Genomic DNA, 19783 nt, shown 5'->3' on the forward strand with positions numbered 1-19783 from the left:
ATGGGTTTCTTAGAGGTAAAAAAAAAAAAATGGAGGGATCCTGTTTTTTTTTTTATCTAGTCTGCTATTCTAAGTCTTTTGAATGGGGAATTGAGCCCGTGGATGATTAACATTAATATGGAGAAATGTGCCATCACATTTCCTGCCCTTTTGTTATTTTTCCTGAAGCTTCCTTCCTTCTTCTTGTATTACTAAACTAGTCTTTTGGAAGTCTTTTATTCAATGCTGTGTTTCCTTGACTTTCTCTTCTTCATATACTATACTTTCCTTTAGTATCCTTTGTAGTACTGGTTTAGTGTTCATAAATTCCGTTAGTTTTTATCCAAGAAACTATTTGTTATTCTATCAATTGTGAGTGATAGCATAGCGGAGTATACTAGTTTGGGTTGACAATTGTCATTCAAAGCTTGAATTATACCTCTACAGGCTTTCCTTGCATTCAGAGTTTGTGTAGAGAAATTTGTAGTTACTTTAATCTTTTTCCATCATAATAAAGTTCCCTTTTTTAATTTGCTGCCTTTAAAATTCCTGTTTGTTTAATTGGGACACTGCAGGAGAGGAAACACAGGTATCTAGAAACTGCTGAAGTAAATTAGAAGTTTAAGACTTTGAGGCTTCAAGGACATAGTCTAATTGGGAACTTGCTCTTCCATTCAATCTGACTTGATCATTATATAAAACTCTAATTTCCTTCATTACCTCCTATAAAATTTCAAGAAAATCTATCAATATGGTGTTTTGTTTTCTTTTTTTGCCAGTCCAGTGGCTTGGACTCGGGGCCTGAGCACTGTCCCTGGCTTCTTTTTGCTCAAGGCTAGCACTCTACCACTAGAGCCACAGTGTCACTTCTGGCTTTTTCTATATATGTGGTGCTGAGGAACTGAACCCAGGGCTTCATGCATATGAGGTGAGCACTCTACTATTAGGCCATATTCCCAGTCCTCTACCTGTATGTTTGTGAGACAGAAAAAAATGTATGACTCATTTGAGTCCTTCAATGGTCCTTATCACAGACTTAAAGTGTTTACTAATACATAGTTTCAAGAACAAATAGAAACTAACTTCATTTCTCACCTGCTCACAGACACCATAAATTATTAAAGCTAATTACAGATTATTCTTTTGATTTAAGGCTCCTTGTCTAGAGTTAAGTTCAAATACATGTGATGAGCCAAACAGATCTTTAAAAATTTTGTGTTTTGCTAGGGCAGAGGGATAACAGAAGAAGATTCTGAAACTAGAGAAGAACAACAGGTAAAGTAAGAATTCTTGGAACTGATTTCAAAATTTTGCAAGGATCTTATCTTCGTGTGCTTATTTTGAGGACTAAAAACATATTCACAATGTGGAAGCACAAAATTTAGAAAGCGGCCCTTCACAGGACCAGTACTTCACAAGATCCCGCCCTTCACAGGATCCTGCCTTCCACCTTCCTTGTTTTTAAAAATCCAGAGTTTTTACAACAATGTGTCTAGAAGTAATTCTTTTCTGATCCTATCTGCTAGAGGTACTTTATGTCTCTAGCAGAGGGGTGAGATTCTCTCTCTTGCTGTGGAGGAAGTTTTCTTTTATCATTTTGTTAAATAGGTTCTCAATGCCTTTCATTTTGAATTAGCTTTGAAGTCTTCTCCTTCAATCTATCCCAATTATGTCTCTTTGGTATGTTATGGGTGTTTTATCCATGCCTATGATTTTTTTTTCTTTTTATTTTTTGCCAGTCCTGGGGCTTGGACTCAGGGCCTGAGCACTATCCCTGGCTTCTTTTTGCTCAAGGCTAGCACTCTGCCACTTGAGCCACAGCGCCACTTCTGGCCTTTTCTATATATGTGGTGTTGAGGAATCAAACCCAGGGCTTCATATATACGACCCAAGCACTCTTGCCACTAGGTCATATTCCCAGCCTCTATGCCTATGATTTTTTGTTCTAATTCCTCTGCCTTATCTTCAGTTCCCATAGTCTCTTTTCAACTTCTTTTGTTCTATTGCCAATGCTTTCAACTGTGCTTTGTAATAGAGATAGTGCTTTTCATGCTTCTAAGCTCTCTTTTGTATTGTTTCTCATGTCCTTACTGAAGTTTTCAAGGTGTCTATCTCCTTGTTAATAATATCTTTCATTCCCTTCACTGAGGCATTTGAAGTGTCTTGCTGGTGCCATCTTGGATGTTCTGCATTTTCTTCATCATTTCTTCCCTGTATTCTAGTTGTCCACAGATCTGCCCTTTTATTCTGTCAGTCAATGCTTTAATGATTCTTTTGTTCTTCCTTTTTTCTTTGTCCTCCCCTGAGTCGTTAATTCTTCAGAATGGCAGCTGTTTGGGCTGTTCATGAACTTTGTGATCTGTCACTGTGATTTATGCATCTGGGTTCTGGATTTGTAGAGGCCATTCAGTTTAGGTACTAAGTTCAGTGGGAATGGAATGCACTGTGCATGTAGATGGTATCCCATGCATAGAGGTGAGGGCAGGCTTTTGGGGACCAGCTGGATGCTGTGCCTGGCATCCCATAAAGGAATGCATGGGCAGGCTTTTGGGGCTGGCTGGAGACAGTACTCAGTGCTTCATCTGGTAGCATCCTGTTCAGGGATGCACAAGCAAGCTTTTGGGGCCATTGGGATGCAGTCCTTGGGGGCCCATGAGTGAAGAGGTGCCAGTGGTTTATTGGGGTTTGGTTGGGCACCCTTTCTTGGTTGAGGAGGTATCAGCAGCCTGTTGAGGCAAACTTGGATACTGTCCCTAGCAGCTGCCATGACAGAGGGAGGAGAGGAGATGGTTTGAGGTTGGACTTTCACTGCTCCCCAGCATTACAAGTCCTGCCACAACTGCTCCCTGGTGTTAAAGGTTCTGCTGAGTCCTACAGCAGATGCTTTGTTTCTGTGCACAATGGTCCCAGTGCAACGGCAGTAGGATGGACGGGGGTTTCAGACTGGATACTCACTGGTCCCTGGCATTAGAAGTCCTGCCAAGTGCTATTGCAACTGCTCCCTGGTGGCATTAGAAATTCCACCTGGTGGGCTGGGAATATGGCCTAGTGGCAAGAATGCTTGCCTCATATACATGAAGCCCTGGGTTCGATTCCCCAGCACCACATATATAGAAAACGGCCAGAAGTGGTGCTGTGGCTCAAGTGGCAGAGTACTAGCCTTGAGCAAAAAGAAGCCAGGGACAGTGCTCAGGCCTTGAGTCCAAGCCCAGGCCTGCCCCCCCCAAAAAAAAAGAAATTCCACCTGGTGATGCATTGTCTCTATGCTGCTGTGGCTGTATTTTCCAATTCCAAGAGTTCAGCTTCTGGATTACAGCTATGTTCCTGCTGTCTGCTGCTAAGACAGTCATTGGTGGGTAGTGGGGGGGGGGGGGGGGAAGGAGGAGGAAAGAAAGGAAAAAAAGTTGTAAGAGCTCTTCACTCAGAGCCTGCAGCAGCAGCACAGCAGTACAGCAGGGGTTGCTTGCCTGTGCTCCTCTGTGTTTTCCCCCCTCTTGTAGATGGTGTAACATCTCAAATCTTCTTGGTTGATGTCCAGATTTGTTTGCAGTTTGTTTGGTGTGCTCTCTTGAAGTGGAGTCCTATGCTAGAGGTCCTATACCCTCTGATCAGAGGGAGCTAGGGTTACTCTGTCTGCTCTGCCACCTTGATTTCAAGTCCTAATGAGATTTTAGAGTCCTCCCTTACCAGGAATGATGCTAGTATATATATACACACTCATACATACACATATATATGTATATATATGTATTCCTAGATCCTAGTGAAATGTTTATCTTCAGCCAGTTTTGGTTGCCCAAGGATATAAGGTATCATCTCAGGCCAGGCTGGAATCTACAGTGGGTCTGTCCAACATTTTCCAACAGGCAAGTTGTGTTCACCATCTGCCTTCACTGAGGCTCCCTTTCTCTGTTCTCCTCTCTCCCTAGGAACTCTGATGAGATCTTTTGTGTCCCACACAATTTCAATATATAGAAGTCCCAAAATGAATTAATAAATTTTAAGGAAATAGTATTTTAGATTTTCTCATCTATATGACTTCTTTCCTAATATCAAAGGATTCTCTTGTCCTAACTCAACTCACAAAAGATCTTTCTGCCTGAAGGAGAAGAAGGAAGAGGAAAGAAGCAGCAAAAGATACTCCTGCTCCTGGGGTTAGATGACACAGAGGAGGATTGTGCACAGAACTGTGACTATTACCATAAGCTCCTTCCAGATTTTGGGTGCTATGAGGAAATTAAGAGGGATTTGTTGACCCTCTAACCCAGAGCATGTTGGCAAGATATCAGTTAAGAGTTAAAATTCACAGAATGGATAATAAGTCTGTACTTAGAGGGAGTGTCCATCTCACGGAGTGGATGAGAGTTGAAAAGACTGTATTTAGAGGCATAATACTCCACTCATAAGGTGGATGAAGATGGATGAGACTATACACTTAGGGGTGACAATACTGCTTTGTGGAGCAGATGAGGGCTGATAAAGTGCAAAGATCTTGCCTTATGGGATGGATGAAGGTCAGTGAGACTATACAGGGGTAAAGATCCTGTTTCATAGGGTAGATGAAGATCACAGAGATTGTTCTTATGGGTGAAAATCCTGCTTCAGAGGGTAGATGAGGGTAGAGTGAGACTGTATTTAGATATAAAGAAACTGCCTCACAGGGTGGTGGAAAGTCAGTGAGAATGCCTATGGGGTAGATCCCTTCTAACAAGTCTAGGAGATGTGTGTTTAAAAGGACAGGAAACACTGGCTCTCCTGCCTTTGAATCGTTGCTCTCCCACAACATGAAATGAGACTCACCTCATGGAGACGGATGCTGAGAGTTCCCGCAGCTCAGCTCTCTTGTACCTGACTGGCTATGGCTGATGTCTATGTGCCTGTTACTGACATGAGCCCCGATTCCCAGAGGAAACTGGATATTGTGACTCAGAAATCCATTCAGCTACCCACTGTACAAGGAAAGCCTACAATTAGCCCTTGAACACCCATCTGACCCAAAACCTACGGATAAGTTCCACACACTACTATGCCTATTTACAAGGCGCCTCATCTGTAGGATGATGACACCTTCTTGCATCCAGCCTGACTAAACTTGGTTTTCCTGATGCTGTGCATCCCTTGGCCCCTTCCTTTACGGTTTGCTCTGGCCACCTCAGGACCCTACAGAACAAACATGAATCTCCTCACTCCATCCCATTAGCTTCAGAATGTATCTGTGTTGCAAGGACTCAGGAAATAAGTGATAAATAGGAATAAACACTACAGTGTACAACTGCCCAGGACTGCTCAAAATGTAACATTCCCAAAGCTCTGCAGTGAAAATTAACAATGATACAAGTTACAAAGACTGTCATCAAGGTCTTTCCTACTAAGTCATTTTCTTGTAAGGCTTTCTTGATCTTATAGAAATAATGACAGAGTGGGAATGAAGAGCATTCATTTCATTCCTTCAGAACAAACTACACAACCTAATTGACACAGTCACTAACCAGCAACTGTAGACTAGGATTCTGTAGGTCACAATATTAACCTTACGCCACTGGTGTCACACCATCCTAGGAATGTGGGAGAAGGGACAGAGATGCTCTACTCACCTCTGCAGCTGGAAGATGTGGCCAAGGTTCAGTACCAATGCTAAGTGGAACATCTAGGTCTAGTCACAGTCTAGACTGTGAACCATCTATAAAATGTAAAGCTTAATTTAAAATGGTTGTTTTAAGTTAGACAAACTGACAGTTTAATAATTTTCCCATATTCCTGAACATTCTTAAATAGCAGTTTGTTTGAATGAACAGCAAAAAGAGCTAAGAAAATGACTTCATAATTGCATCTAGTCTGTTTAATTTTAGGATAGAAATGAAAACATATTTGAAAGTTTCTTGCTCTCTAAAATGTCAACACTCTACAAAATTCTTTACAAGTTTCCAGTATATACTATAAGTTAAATATCTGGAAACATGTAGCCTTTAATATGGGGTGTAGACCCCAACTACACACACACTACTTTCTACCCTGGGTCAGAACAGTATGTCTCTTTAGTTTCACAACAGGTGAAATGGTACTAGTAGTGTTCTCAGCACTCAAGCACACAACTTTGAAAGAAGCTTCATTTTTTTATAATCATGCTATTTCTTCTCTAACTTCCACATGCAACACTACCTCACCTGCCACTGGGAGGACTTTCTGGAAGTCCAAGTTCTTATATTTCCTTTATATATACTGCACAGAAATCCATGAAGACAGACTGGTTTCTATTTTGTTGCTTCTTCCTTACAAGGAACCAGCACCCAAAACACAATTTATGCACATATAATCTCTCTTTCATGTGACTGAGAAACCCACCAGGACTTTCAGAGGCTGGGACAGAAATCTCTAGGCCATTTGGTGATGCTCAATGAGGACAGTCCTGTGGGCTAAGCATACCAATGCCTAGTGTAAACAGATCTCCCATGGCTTCATGACAGCATGGGCTGTCAGACATTCTCTGGTATCTTCTCCACTTATAAAGGGGGAAAAAACAGAGTTTTAAACCTTTAAACTTTAGAAAAGCAACTTCTGGAGTCTGTGGTCACTGACTACCATGAAAATGTGCATTTGCACATATTTGTGGCTTCTCTTCTGTAGGATCATGACCCTTTCTGGACCCAGAAAAAGACACTAAGTTACTATGCCCTTGCTGACACATGCCCCACACAGAAGCCCTTACAGTCAACTTGGGGCCCTGGGCCTCCCAGGACCTTGCAAACCTACAGTGGTGACAACAACAAGGACTCCTCTGCTATTAGGGCAGTAGCCTGTCTTCTGTCTGAATTTGTCTGCTTTCACACACTTAAGCACATACTGCTGTGTCCCTGACCCACAACTCTGAACTTGGGACTGTCCTCAGATCTCCCATGGGGAGGAGCCTTCATTCAGCCTGTACCCAGACAAAAGTGGAGAGAAAGTGGGCATCTGTAGCTCACATCTGTAATCCTCATTACTTAGGTGCTGAGATCTGAGGATTATGATTTGAAGCCAGCCTGGATAGAAAAGTCATAAGATTCTTATCTCCAATTAGCCAGCAAAATGCTGGTCAGGAGGCAAGGCTCAAGGGTACAGCACTAGTTGTCAGTGAAAGAACTGAATGAGAGTGCAAGGCTTGTAGTTCAAGACCCAGTACCAGCATACCCACACACATAGAAAACGTGGCCAAAGAGCAGGAAATGGTAGCAAGGGCTTTGGGTGGGAAAGGGCAGGGTGAGGCACATGTGTTCTCATTCCTCCAAGGCAGTGGATGAGGACAGTTTCTCAAAGAGCTCAGGGTGGTAAAGCACCTAGGAAGCTCAGAAGATGAGTGGGAGAGATTTTAAAGTTGCTAACACAAACGTGCCAACCACAAACCCACTCTGGTTTGGGAGTCTGATCATATGTAAACTCCTTACACTGAGGAAAAGTTTCTGTGTACAAAATTACACTGGCAATCTCATCAAAGGGGTGGGAGGGAAGAATACAGGAAAGGAATTGTACTCACGCTCTTTGGGTGCTGGACAGCAGCTTCATGTTGTAGCCTCACTCTCTGGGGCAACATCACGTCATCCTGTGTAAAGAACACATTTTAAATTCATAAGCAACACCATCACAATGACAACCCTATCTGCTACTGGCAGAGCAAGAGGTGTAAGGAGGCAATTCAGCCAGTGTCTAAGCACCAGGATCCTTGTTGGTCATCTTGAAAAAGGCAATCACCATGCAACAGATGGGAAAACAGAAAATCCTGACAATTCCAAGTGTGACTGAGGATGCAGAGTGACAAGGACAGTCACACACCTGCAAGAAGTGTCACAGTTGTCTGCGAGACAGTTTGGCAGGGCTTTATGCATGCTAGGCAAGCACTCTACCACCAAGCCACATTCCCAGACACTTTTTTTTTTTTTGGTGCTGATCATGGGGCTTGAACTCACGACCTAGGTGCTATGCCATTCCTGAGCTTTTTTGCTCAAAGCTAGTATTCTACCACTTGAGCTGCACCTCCATTCCTGGCTTTTTGGTGATTAATTGGAGATAAGATTATCACGTACTTTCCTGTTCAGGCTGGCTTCAAATCATGATCTTCAGATCTCAGCCTTCTGAGTAGCTTGGAATATAGGCATGAGCCACTGGCACCTCACCATAAAATACCTTAAAGTTTTTTTTTTTGGGGGGGGGGTGGAAAGCCAGGTGCCTATGCCTGTAATTCTAGCTACACCACCCTGAGCAGCTAGCTGATTTGACAGAACACTGGAATTGGGTGTTTGAAGACAGCTGCAGAGCCAACTGGTTTCCAAGTGTACCTGTGCAGGGGTGGGGCCAGGTTCCCCAGAGACTGCACCTGCTCTAGACCAGGGAGCCATGCATAGTGCTGTTTCTCCCACAGCAGAATTCATGGAAGTAAGAGGCTAGATCTGGGATGATACCATTCACTACCACCCAAAGTGACCTAGTAGCAAAAATTTGCCTATTCTTCCCATGGCCTTATGGTCTGGGTCTTAAAAGTCTTAATTTCAGGGAAAGTGGGGGAAAGCTTCTATAGGAGACACCACACCACAATGATTCTACTGGACTAGAAGGTAAGACTCCCTTGTCCACTGTAGGGTCTTCATGCCTCTAGTTAACAGTCTGAGAAGGGAGTTGTGTTGACAGAGATGACTAATCCAGACCACTGGGAAAACTGGACTGTGACTATAATGATGAAAGCGAGGAAGAATGTCTACAGTGCAGGAGAACCATCAGGTATCTCTTCATATCACCAGGTCCTGTATATTAAGGTAAGGATGACAGATGGCCTAGATTCTTCAGTAATGAAGGTATGGGCCCCCTTCAGGTAAAGAACAAGACCCACTGAGGTGCTTACTAAAGGTAAAAGGAACAGAGAGTGGGTATAGAATGGGCATAGTTATGAACACCGGCTGCAGCCACTTGACTAGATACAGAAATGAGAACTGTTGTTATCACAGCATTTTCTCCTCATTTTGTTATGGATACATTTGTGTGAATATATAGATGTATTAGCCAAAAGTCTTTGTTTCTTAGCTGGGCATTGGTGGCCCACATTTGTAATACTAGCTACTTAAGAAGCTGAGATTTGAGGATTGTAATTTGAAGCCAGCCTGTTGTACAAAGTTCATGAGACTCTTACCTCTAACCACTAAAATAATAATAATAATAATCTGGCAGCTTTTCAAGTGGTAGAGCACCAGCCTTGAGCAAAAAAATCTAAAGGACAACACCCAGGCTGAGTTCAAGCCCCAGTAGTGAACGTGCGCATGCGCACATACACGCATGCATGCACATATCTTTGTTTCTTTCCTCTCTTATTCACCCACCATATGACTGAACACAGACAAACTTTGTATCAATCTTTAAGCACTACTAATTTTTCATCATAGTACTTAATTTACAAGGTATCAGAAGAGAAATTATCACTCACGGACTTTTTACACACATAAGGCTATATGACATAGCACAATAAGATCCTACATAACTATGATGGAATTGTGATCTTGTCATCATCTTTGGTGATTTGATTTAAAGAGATATGTAGGATCTCAGATTGCAAAGGGGTGGACTTGTGATGGTTAATTTTGTGCCAACTTGACTGGGCTAAGGACTGCCCAGAGGACTGTTACTGGGTATGTCTGGGTGTGTCTATAAAGGTACTTTTGGAAGAAATTAGCTTTAAAAAAAATTATTGTAAAGGTGATGTACAGATGGGTTACAGTTACATAATTCAGGTAATGAACAGATTTCTTTCTGAATAGTGTCATCCTCTCGCTCATCCTCTCCTAGGTTTTCCTCCCCCAACTTCCCTCTCCCCAAAGCTGTATAGTTCATTTCCAACATAGTATCTATTAGGTTTCACTGCTGAATTCATTCACCCTTTGTCCCACAAAGAAACTAGTTTTTTGATTAGAGGCCTTAGTAAGGAAGACCCACCCTCCTCATGAAGGTGGCAGCATCCAATCCTTTCAAGGTCCAGATAAAACAAAATGGTAGAAGAGTAGATTTCTTCTTCCCCTCTCTGCTTCAACTGGGAGGCCCATTTTCTGCTACTCCCACATGATGCCTCTCATTCTTGGAAATTGGGACTCTGAAAGGCACTTACACCATTGCTTCCTCTTGCTCTTAGGCCTTTGGATCTGGACCGCAAGTTACAATGTCAGCTTTCCTGGGACTCCAGTTTACAGAAGACAGAAGAACATGGAACTCCTCAGCCTCTATGATCATGTAAGTTTCCCCCTATATATCTCTATATGTCCTATGTCTTCTCTGGAGAATTCTGACTAATACAGACAGGGTTAATTGGGGTCTTGGTTAGCATTTTATTAGAATTTTAATGTAAAAAGCACAATAGGCAGGTATTAGTTTTCTACGTAAAAAGCACAATTTCCTGTTATTTCCAAGCTTCCAAAAGCCCAAATAACATTTTAATATGATTCCTATCACTTCTAGAAGCAGCAGCTCCCGTTTGGGATTCAAAATAGTCAGACTCTACAAGAGCAAAGAGAAAATGGAAGGCATTAACTCACTTGCCAAAACACCAAGAAATTAAGGGTTGATGCAGTGAGCAAATATTCAAGTCAAACTTGGGGCTGGGAATGTGGCTAGTGGTAGGGTCCTTGCCTAGCAAGCATGAAGGCCTGGATTCGTTCCTTAGTACCACATACACAGAAAAACCTGGAAGTGGCGCTGTAGCTCAAGTGGTAGAGCACTAGTCTTAAGTATAGCAAGGCTCAGGACAGTGCTCAGGCCCCGAGTTCAAGCTCCAGGACTGGCAAAAAAAAAAAAAAAATTGCATAAAGACTAGAAAATGAAAAGGCTTTATTACACATAAAAGTAGGGATGGAGGCTCTGATACAAGCCAGATCTGCTTCTGCAGGGTTATGATCCCATCCCTTTTGTAAAGTTCCTCCCTTCCCTGGCTCTGCCTCTTACTCCAGGCAGGTCCACTGTGCTCTAATGGTGCAAAACACCAGGAGCTGGTGAACAAGATCAGCTAGTGTTTTAAGTGTAAAACAGAGGCACTAAAAGAACAGATGCAAAGAACTGTGAGCACTGGCTTTGAAAGCTAGTGTACTCATTTCAGAGTTTATACCAAGGAATTTGTGAAGATCTGTCTCCTAACAATGAGAGGAAAGTTTAAAGCCCAATCACTGGTGTTTCCTGATATGTCCAAAATTCCACAATGAGGACCAAGGAATCATCATTGTGGAATGACCGGGCAATCAAAGAGGAAGATTAAACTGAATTAGAAATAGAAGAAAATCCAAGTCTAAATTAAACAGGTGAACAAATTTAATAGCAGCATAGCTACTTCTAAAGAGATAATAAGCAGTGAGCATGAAGATATGTGAAAATAACTTATTCAGAATCCAGCATGACAAGACATGAAGATGGAAAACTGGAAAGGAAGTTATATATAACTAGTGTCCCAAAAAGCAAGTGAGGAAGATTGGTGGAGAGTCCACATGTGAGAGTGATGGCTGAGGAATTACTAAGACAGAAAGCCACCAGCGCAGATGCACCAAACCTAACAAACGCTAAGTCAGAGAGAGACACAAAAATCCAGAAGCAACGTCGGTTCCAGGAGATATGTGAGTTGTGACCCTATGCTCAGTATCAATACTTAGAAAAGCTAGAAGACCCACCCAGCAACATGCTAGCTGGAAAGCTCCACAGAGGGGCCTACTAGGAGCCTAACGAAGGGCCTAGAGGTAGAGGAGAAGGGAGCTGGGGAGGCGTGTGGGCCACAGAAGGTATTGTTGAGGTGGCTGTGCAGCCTTAGCCCACAAGACCTGGTTACCAGAAAAAGGATGGAATCACCCAGGTCATTAAATATGTGTAAAACAGCTCCTCACAACAAGAATGACCTGAAGGCCTTGGAGTATGGCTGATACAGAGACCTGTTTCACTCAAGACGGGTGCAGGGCACACATTTATACACAGGCCTGTACAACTGGAGGGAGAATCAGCTGTCAGGGAGAACTAAGGCAATCAGAAGCAGAGAAGGCTAAGGTCCCATTGTATTCAGGATAGCTTGTGGGCCTAGAAAAGCTGCCTCTAAGATGTGAAAAGAAACACCTTTCAGGCCTGGACCTTTAATTTAATTTTTTTAATAAGTATGGAACACAAATAAAATTCTCTTAATTTATAAGAAGATAGTAGGAATTAAATTTTGGAAATGGTTGTGATGAGCCATGAAGTTCAATCTTTATAATATAGGTACTGCTCTTTCAGACAAGTAGTCCATTTTTGATGACTTCTTATTTTGTTGAAATTGCTTTAACTGCTAAATCACTGTGGTTGCCAAATATTTAAAAACTTCAAGAGCAAAGATTTTCAACCAACCGTATACTTTATGCAGAATATCAATCTGGCTTTTATTTTTGTAAATTATTTGGACTATTTTTTTTTGTTTCTCTCAAATTAGTTCAGTTTTCACATTAAAGCAGTATGCTATCCTATATTTATTTTGCTTGTTACAAGGCCCATGCACTGCTTTCCTGCTGAAAACGCCCATTTGTGTTTACTTACATGTGAAGGCTTTAAATACTTTCATAAATGTTTTGATAAGGCAAGTTAATGATGATAAGTTTAAAATTTAGATGACCATGGCCATTAATAGGAACAGATTTTCCTTGGTGTAACTTGGTACTAAGAATCTAGTAGTATTGATATTAACAAAAGATGTACTTCACAGTAGCAGTACATTTTATACAAGAATATGTTTTTAAGAAACAGTGACATACTAAAACATGGATTTACTGATTTAAAATTGACTAGAAGTCTCATCCCCTCCATATTATGTTAATATTCTAGTTACAAATTCAAGAATACAGTACTACCAAAACAAGAATTGGAAAATTTTGTTTAGGTTAAAGGAATTACTATAAAAGAAAAAAGGAAGAATCCTGCTGTTTTCTTGATTTCATTTTTGCAACTGAAGAGGAACTTCAATTATGAAAAAAATTCAAAAGATATTTCACTATATTGTTTTCTGTCTTGAAGATTTTGAGTTTTAATATTGTTTTTAGATTCTTAAATTCAAGTATGCTGTGTTTTGAAATGAGATTTCATTAGCTTTTTTTCCCACAATACAATTTTTTCCATAAAAAAAGTCATAAAAAGGGGTTGAATTTAACAAGTCAGATTATAAGTATGACACATCTTGAACAATGTCACCTTTTCCACTGTTCTCCCCTATCTTTCCCAATCCCATCTATACCCTTAAGTTACAAACTTTTTTTTTCTTTTTTGCCAGTCCTGGGGCTTGAACTCTGGGCCTTGGTGCTGTTCTGAGTTCCTTTTGCTCAAGGCTAGCCTGCTTTGCCACTTGAGCCAAAGTACCACTTCCAGCTTTGTCTGTGATTAATTGAAGAGTCTCATGGACTTTTCTGCCTGGGCTGGCTTCGATCCTCAGATCCTTAGATCTCAGCCTCCTGAGTAGCTAGGATTACAGGCGGGAGCTACTGGCACCCGGCTATTGTTCAAGTTTTATATAATGTACACTGAATAAAATTACTGTATTTGCCACCAACAAAAGTTATAAACAATACACTTCTACTTGTCTGTTAGCCTATTTTGGTTGTATAAAGAAGTTTCATTGTGATAGTTTTATATATTTATACAGTGTATCCTGATCAAACCCTTCCCATTCTCTCTCCTATCCCTTTTCCCCTTAGTAAAACAAGTTTAACAGGTTTCATTGCTTTATTTTCACACATGCAAATAAATTATACTGTATGAATAAGGATGAATATGGTCATTCTTATTTACCTTCTTTCTTAGTACTCCCCACACCTCTGGAGTCTACATCCCAGCAGAACAATACACTTCTAAGTAACCAATGGGTTGAAGAAGAAATTGCAAGAGTGATATGCAAATATTTGGAGCTGAAAGAAAATGACTTATGACAAGCTCAGAAAAATCACAGCTAAAATAGAAAACAGGAACCAGCAGAACAAACAGCAAATCACAGCAAACTAAAAGTACTCAGAGGGAAGACTGGAAAGCAATTAATGAACTATAAATGGTAAAGTCAGTAGAGAAAAATCAATAAAACTAGCAGGCTTCCTAAAAAATCAAGATGTTCAGCAAAACTCAAACTAGACTGGAGATAAGAACATGTTAGTCACTGTGGCTTATATGGTTTCTGCTCTATATTCTCCTATTCTTGTTTTGATTTACTTTAAAAAATAGACCACTGTTAGCTCAAGAGTTATACACAGTGGCTAGTGGTCTTACCTGCCATAGTGGTATGATGACCTGAGCAGGACAGACATAGAAAAAGGAAAGATACCAATGACTAAAGCCAAGGATAAAGGCAACTGTGGTGTTAACCTTACAAGGGCCATGGCGAACACTATGAACAACAGTGCAACACATGAGACAATCTGGAAGAAATGGACAAACTCCTAGAAAGGCACCAGTTACCAAAACTGAATGAAAAGTTTAAATAGACCCAACATTAAAGTTTGAAGAGATCTATTAAAAAATAGTAATTGAAGATCTTCCCAGAAATAAAACAAATGCATGTTACCACATGTTATCAGTAGTAAATTCTACCAAATTGAATAATCTTACCTTTACAAAGTCTCCCAGTGGGTTAGTCAGCTTCCCAATACTGTAACAAATACCCAATAGGTACCTTATAAAGAAAAAAGTTTGTTTAACTTAGTTTTGGAGGTTTCAGTCCATAACGAATAGCCTCATCATCTGTCTTTATGGTGGAGTGAAACATATCATGATGTGAGTATATGGTGAACAAAGGCTTCACATGAGGAAAGAGAGAGAGGAATAGAAAGAGACAGGTCCTCATACTTCCTCTGAGGATACACCTGAATGGTGAAATGTTTATACTATCCCCTGCCTCTCCCAGTTTCTGTCATCTTCTAGTAGTGCCAAGCCAAACACCAATACTGACATATGGACCTTAGGGTTACCCCAGACGCAAAGCTCATTCTATGGAGCATGATTTGAGATCAGAGGCAGACAGATGACAGAGAAAGAAATGGGGAACAGATTTCATACCATTGCAAATTACAGAACCCTCAATAAACTGTCAGCAAACCAAACTCAGTAACACACAGGGGATCTGAGGCTACAGTCACATGGGCTTTACATAGAGAAGTGAGGCTGGTAAAGCACTTGAAAATTCATGTCACATAGCAACGTAACCGGAGAAAATAATCTCTCTATGAGGAACTCAAGAAATAGAGAAAAAATCTCACAAAACTGAAAGTCATAAAAGTTCTGAACAAGCAGGAATACAAAGGAATTTCTCACCTTGATAAAAGGCATCTACAAAACACCGACAATGAACTCTCTCTCTCTTTTTTTTTTTTTGCCAGTCCTGGGGCTTGAACTCAGGGCCTGAGCGCTGTCCCTGGCTTCTTTTTGCTCAAGGTTAGCACTCTACCACATGAGCCACGGCGCCACTTCCAGCTTTTTCTGTGTATGTGGTTCTGAGGAATCGAACCCAGGGCTTCGTGCATGCTAAGCAAGCTCTCTACCACTAAGCCACATTCCTAGCCTACAATGAACATTTTAAATTTATTTATTTATTTATTTATTTGCCAGTCCTGGGCCTTGGACTCAGGGCCTGAGCACTGTCCCTGGCTTCTTTTTGCTCAAGGCTAGCACTCTGCCACTTGAGTCACAGTGCCACTTCTGGCCATTTTCTGTATATGTGGTGCTGGGGAATCGAACCCAGGGCTTCAAGTATACGAGGCAAGCGCTCTTGCCACTAGGCCATATCCCCCGCCCTTAAATTTATTTTTTTATTTTTATTGTCAAGGTGATGTACAGAGGGGTTACAGTTAACGTATGTAAGGTACTGAGTACATTTCTTGTCAAACTTGTTACTCCCTCTCTCATTTTTCTCCCACTTTCCTTCCTCCCTCCTCAATTCCCACCCCTCCCAATTGTACAGTTAGTTTACAACATATTGTCTTGTAAGTATTGCTGTTGCATTGGCTCATTCTTTAAAAAAAAAAACACATTTTATTATCTTTAAATCGTTGTATAAAGGGTTTAAGTTCAACCTGTCAGTTTATGAGTACAATGCCTTTTCATTATTATTTTTCTAGAAACAGAGCCTGGCTTTCCCTGGTTGGCTCATGTAGCCCTGTCTTACCTCAGGAAAGTGGGACCACAATTTCTCTGCCTGCCTGGCTCATACTTAACATCAAGCTAATAAGTGATTAACACTTTCTGAATGGCAACAAGAGAAGACAATTGCCCTCCTTCCCTACATCTTTTTGTATTATCGCCTAAGGTTCCTTTCCTAAACTGGTGCCCCACTCCTTATGACTTGTTGTCCCTGGACTCCTTCCCTTCCCTTCTGACATCCAATCATTTAGCAGCTTGCTTTGAGGCCCTGCCTATGGATGCCTGTCCTGTCCTTGGGCCCTTCCCTGGATTCTTGTTGTATCCCTTCCCTCCTAGATGCTAGATCTCCTAGCTGCTTGCTCTGACCTCAGAGCTAGTAGAAAATTCCTTTTCATTGGAGAGAGAACAAGAACCCTTCCTGACCAGCAAGATTCCAGAGGAAGAAGGAAGAACAAACAACTGAAGGCACCCTGAGCTAGAAGATGCCACCTGACACTAGCTCTGGTCTTACATCAGGGCACTGGAAATCTGACCCAGGCTACATCAGGACCACAAGTACATAATAACTGAGCCTTCTCAAGGGCAAAATTCAGAGTCATCTCCCGTTGGGAAATTCTGTTCATCTTCTGCCCACTTTGCCCTTATCACCACTGGAGCAGGATTCTATGAACAGGATGTATTTCAAGTTCCTATATAAACCTCCTCACCCAGGAGGAGGGTGGCTGAATGAGCCCAGTGCCATCCACAATGACAGGTCACAACCTGCAACCAGGCACAGGCAGCTTGAGGTTGGAGCTAACCACAGTTCTCAATTTGTTCCAAGGAAAGCACAAATGTTTCTGAGGTGCTCTCTAATTTTTCAACTTGGGGTTTTCAACAAGATCAAGTCATTCTTCCCTCCCCGGCCCATCTTTGGGTTTTGTACCTTGCCAATACCATGTCCTCCTAGGGCATGCAATGTGTTTAGATACTGGTGTCCCTAAAATGAGTTTTTCTTGAGGTTTCTGTTGCTACACAAATCTCCCAGGCAGGAGCATGTGCTGGTCAACTCTTCCAGTCAAAGGTCTGTCCAACCTTGATCAATGTGCTAGGGATGTAGAAAGAAGTGTCTCTCTTCTCTGAGCCCACAAGCTGGTGGTGGTGTAAGCACAGTGTAACAGACCAGGATATGAGAACAGATTAAATTGTGGCAGGAACCACAGCTAGTGCCACACAGTGGTGATGATGTGAGGGTGCTGAGTGGCAGTGAACAATAGCTTGAGTGCCAATATGACAGGAAGTATCCAGTAACCCAGTATCCAGGTACACCTTGCTCAGAGAAGATTCACAAGTAAACTTGAGTGCAACTCTCCTCAGGTTAGGGTTAAAGATCCACAGCTGCCAGAGGAGGCCCATGGGTCACACATCTGACTAGCTGCAAGTTACTCCGAAGCTTATTAAAAACAGAGCTGCCTGTGAGACTCTGACAGCATATACCTCTAATTAGTGGCCTGATCAGAGGTTTTAGAACCAGAGCTCTGAAGAAGCTGCAGAACAAATGCTGGGGTGGTCCCCTTCTCTTAAGCCTTGAAAGGAAAACACTCTGCAAAAATAAAAACATTTCAAAGCTCACTATGTCTGGGTCATTAGTCCCTTGAAAAATTTAAGTTTAGTGGCATTTGGCAAGATCTACAGATTGCCCAAAATAATATACTATGGTACAATTAAAAGCAAGAGGAAAATACAGCACACCTAACTGTAGATACTTCCAGAAAGTTAAGCACCTACGGCATTAAGACTTCTTGGGGTGCACATAAGCCTTTGAAAGGCTTTGTCTTTCTCCTGTTCAATAAAAACATTTCTGAAAAAGAATAAAGAGCAAAGCCTTAACCAAAGAAGTGAAAGACCTCTATGATGAGAACTTTAAAAACATGAAAAATGAAATTAAGGCAGAACTAAGGAAATGGAAAAAGCTCCCATGCTCCTGGATTGGGAGGATTAATATAATCAAAATGGCAATATTGCCAAAGGCTATCTACAAATTCAATGCAATACCCATTAATATCCCAACACCATTTTTTAATGAAATAGAGGAAGCAATCCAGAAATTCATATGGAACAATAAAAGACCCAGAATAGCAAAAACAATCCTAAGCAGAAAGAACAGTGCTGGAGGAATTACAATACCCAACTTCAAGCTGTATTATAAAGCTATAGTAATAAAAACAGCTTGGTATTGGCACCGGAACAGGCCTGAAGACCAATGGAACAGAATTGAAGACCCAGAAATGAACCCACAGAACTACGCCTACTTAATCTTTGATAAAGGAGCTAAAAAAAAATAGTCTGGAAGAAAGATAGCCTCTTTAATAAATGGTGCTGGCAAAACTGGTTCAACACATGCAACAAACTAAAACTAGATCCTTATATATCACCCTGCACCAAAATCAATTCCAAATGGATCAAAGACCTCGAAATCAAAACAGACACCCTGAAAACACTAAAGGAAGTAGGAGAAACACTTGGGCTCCTTGGCACAGGACAGAACTTCCTTAACAAAGACCCAGAAAGGTTACAAATCAAAGAAAGGTTGGACAAATAGGACTGCATCAAACTGCAGAGCTTCTGCAGGGCAAAGGACATAGCTCGCAAGATAAACAGAAAGCCCACAGATTGGGAGAAGATCTTTACCGGCCATACAATGGACAAAGGCCTCATATCTAAAATATATGCAGAACTAAAAAAATTACATTCCTCCAAAACAAAACCGCAAAGAACCAATAGGCCCCTCATCAAGTGGGCTAAAGACTTAAAAAGAGACTTCTCTGATGAGGAAATGAGAATGGCCAAGAGACATATGAAAAAGTGCTCTATATCACTGGCCATAAAAGAAATGCAAATCAAAACAACATTGAGATTCCATCTCACCCCAGTAAGAATGTCCTATATCAAGAAAACTAACAATAACAATTGTTGGAGGGGATGTGGCCAAAAGGGAACCCTACTTCATTGTTGGTGGGAATGTAAACTGGTTCAGCCACTCTGGCAAGCGGTATGGGGATTCCTCAGAAGGCTAAACATAGAGCTCCCCTATGACCCAGCAGCCCCACTTTTGGGTATCTATTCAAAAGACCACAAACAAAATCACACTAAAGCCACCAGCACAACAATGTTCATCGCAGCACAATTTGTCATAGCTAGAATCTGGAACCAACCCAGATGCCCCTCAGTAGACTAATGGATCGGGAAAATGTGGTACATATACACAATGGAATTTTATGCCTCTATCAGAAAGAATGACATTGCCCCATTTGTAAGAAATGGAAGGACTTGGAAAAAAATTATACTAAGTGAAGTGAGCCAGACCCAAAGAAACATGGATTCTATGGTCTCCCTTACAGGGAATAATTAGCACAGGTTTAGGCAAGTCACAGCAGAGGATCACAAGAGACCAATAGCTATACCCTTATGAACACATAAGATGATGCTAAGTGAAATGAACTCCATGTTATGGAAACGATTGTTATATCACTGTTGTAATTACTTTCAATGTGCTATGTGTAACTGTAGCTTCTATTATTGATGATCTTCTTGTATCCCCTTCCTGTGGTTATACCTACAGTATCTCTGTATCTTATCGGAGTATATTGGAAACCGTGTATACTAGTATTAGAACTAGAAAATTGAAAGGGAATACCAA

General features: G+C 41.3%; 1 protein-coding gene across 3 annotated transcripts in view; it reads right to left on the bottom strand.

Annotated features, from left to right (window-relative positions):
* B3gntl1 (UDP-GlcNAc:betaGal beta-1,3-N-acetylglucosaminyltransferase like 1) overlaps positions 1-19783 on the bottom strand; it is an 83510-nt gene that overhangs the window by 47452 nt on the left and 16275 nt on the right. For all 3 annotated transcript variants that reach the window (XR_007213750.1, XM_048366220.1, XM_048366221.1), the window contains exon 5: positions 7490-7555. Coding sequence is in view for 2 of the 3 variants with exons in the window: in XM_048366220.1 (XP_048222177.1) it covers positions 7490-7555 (66 nt within the window). In the remaining variant the exon portion in view is untranslated. The remainder of the gene's footprint in view (positions 1-7489; positions 7556-19783) is intronic.

Source organism: Perognathus longimembris, chromosome 17, assembly GCF_023159225.1.
Source record: "Perognathus longimembris pacificus isolate PPM17 chromosome 17, ASM2315922v1, whole genome shotgun sequence".
Taxonomy (NCBI): Eukaryota; Metazoa; Chordata; class Mammalia; order Rodentia; family Heteromyidae; genus Perognathus; species Perognathus longimembris.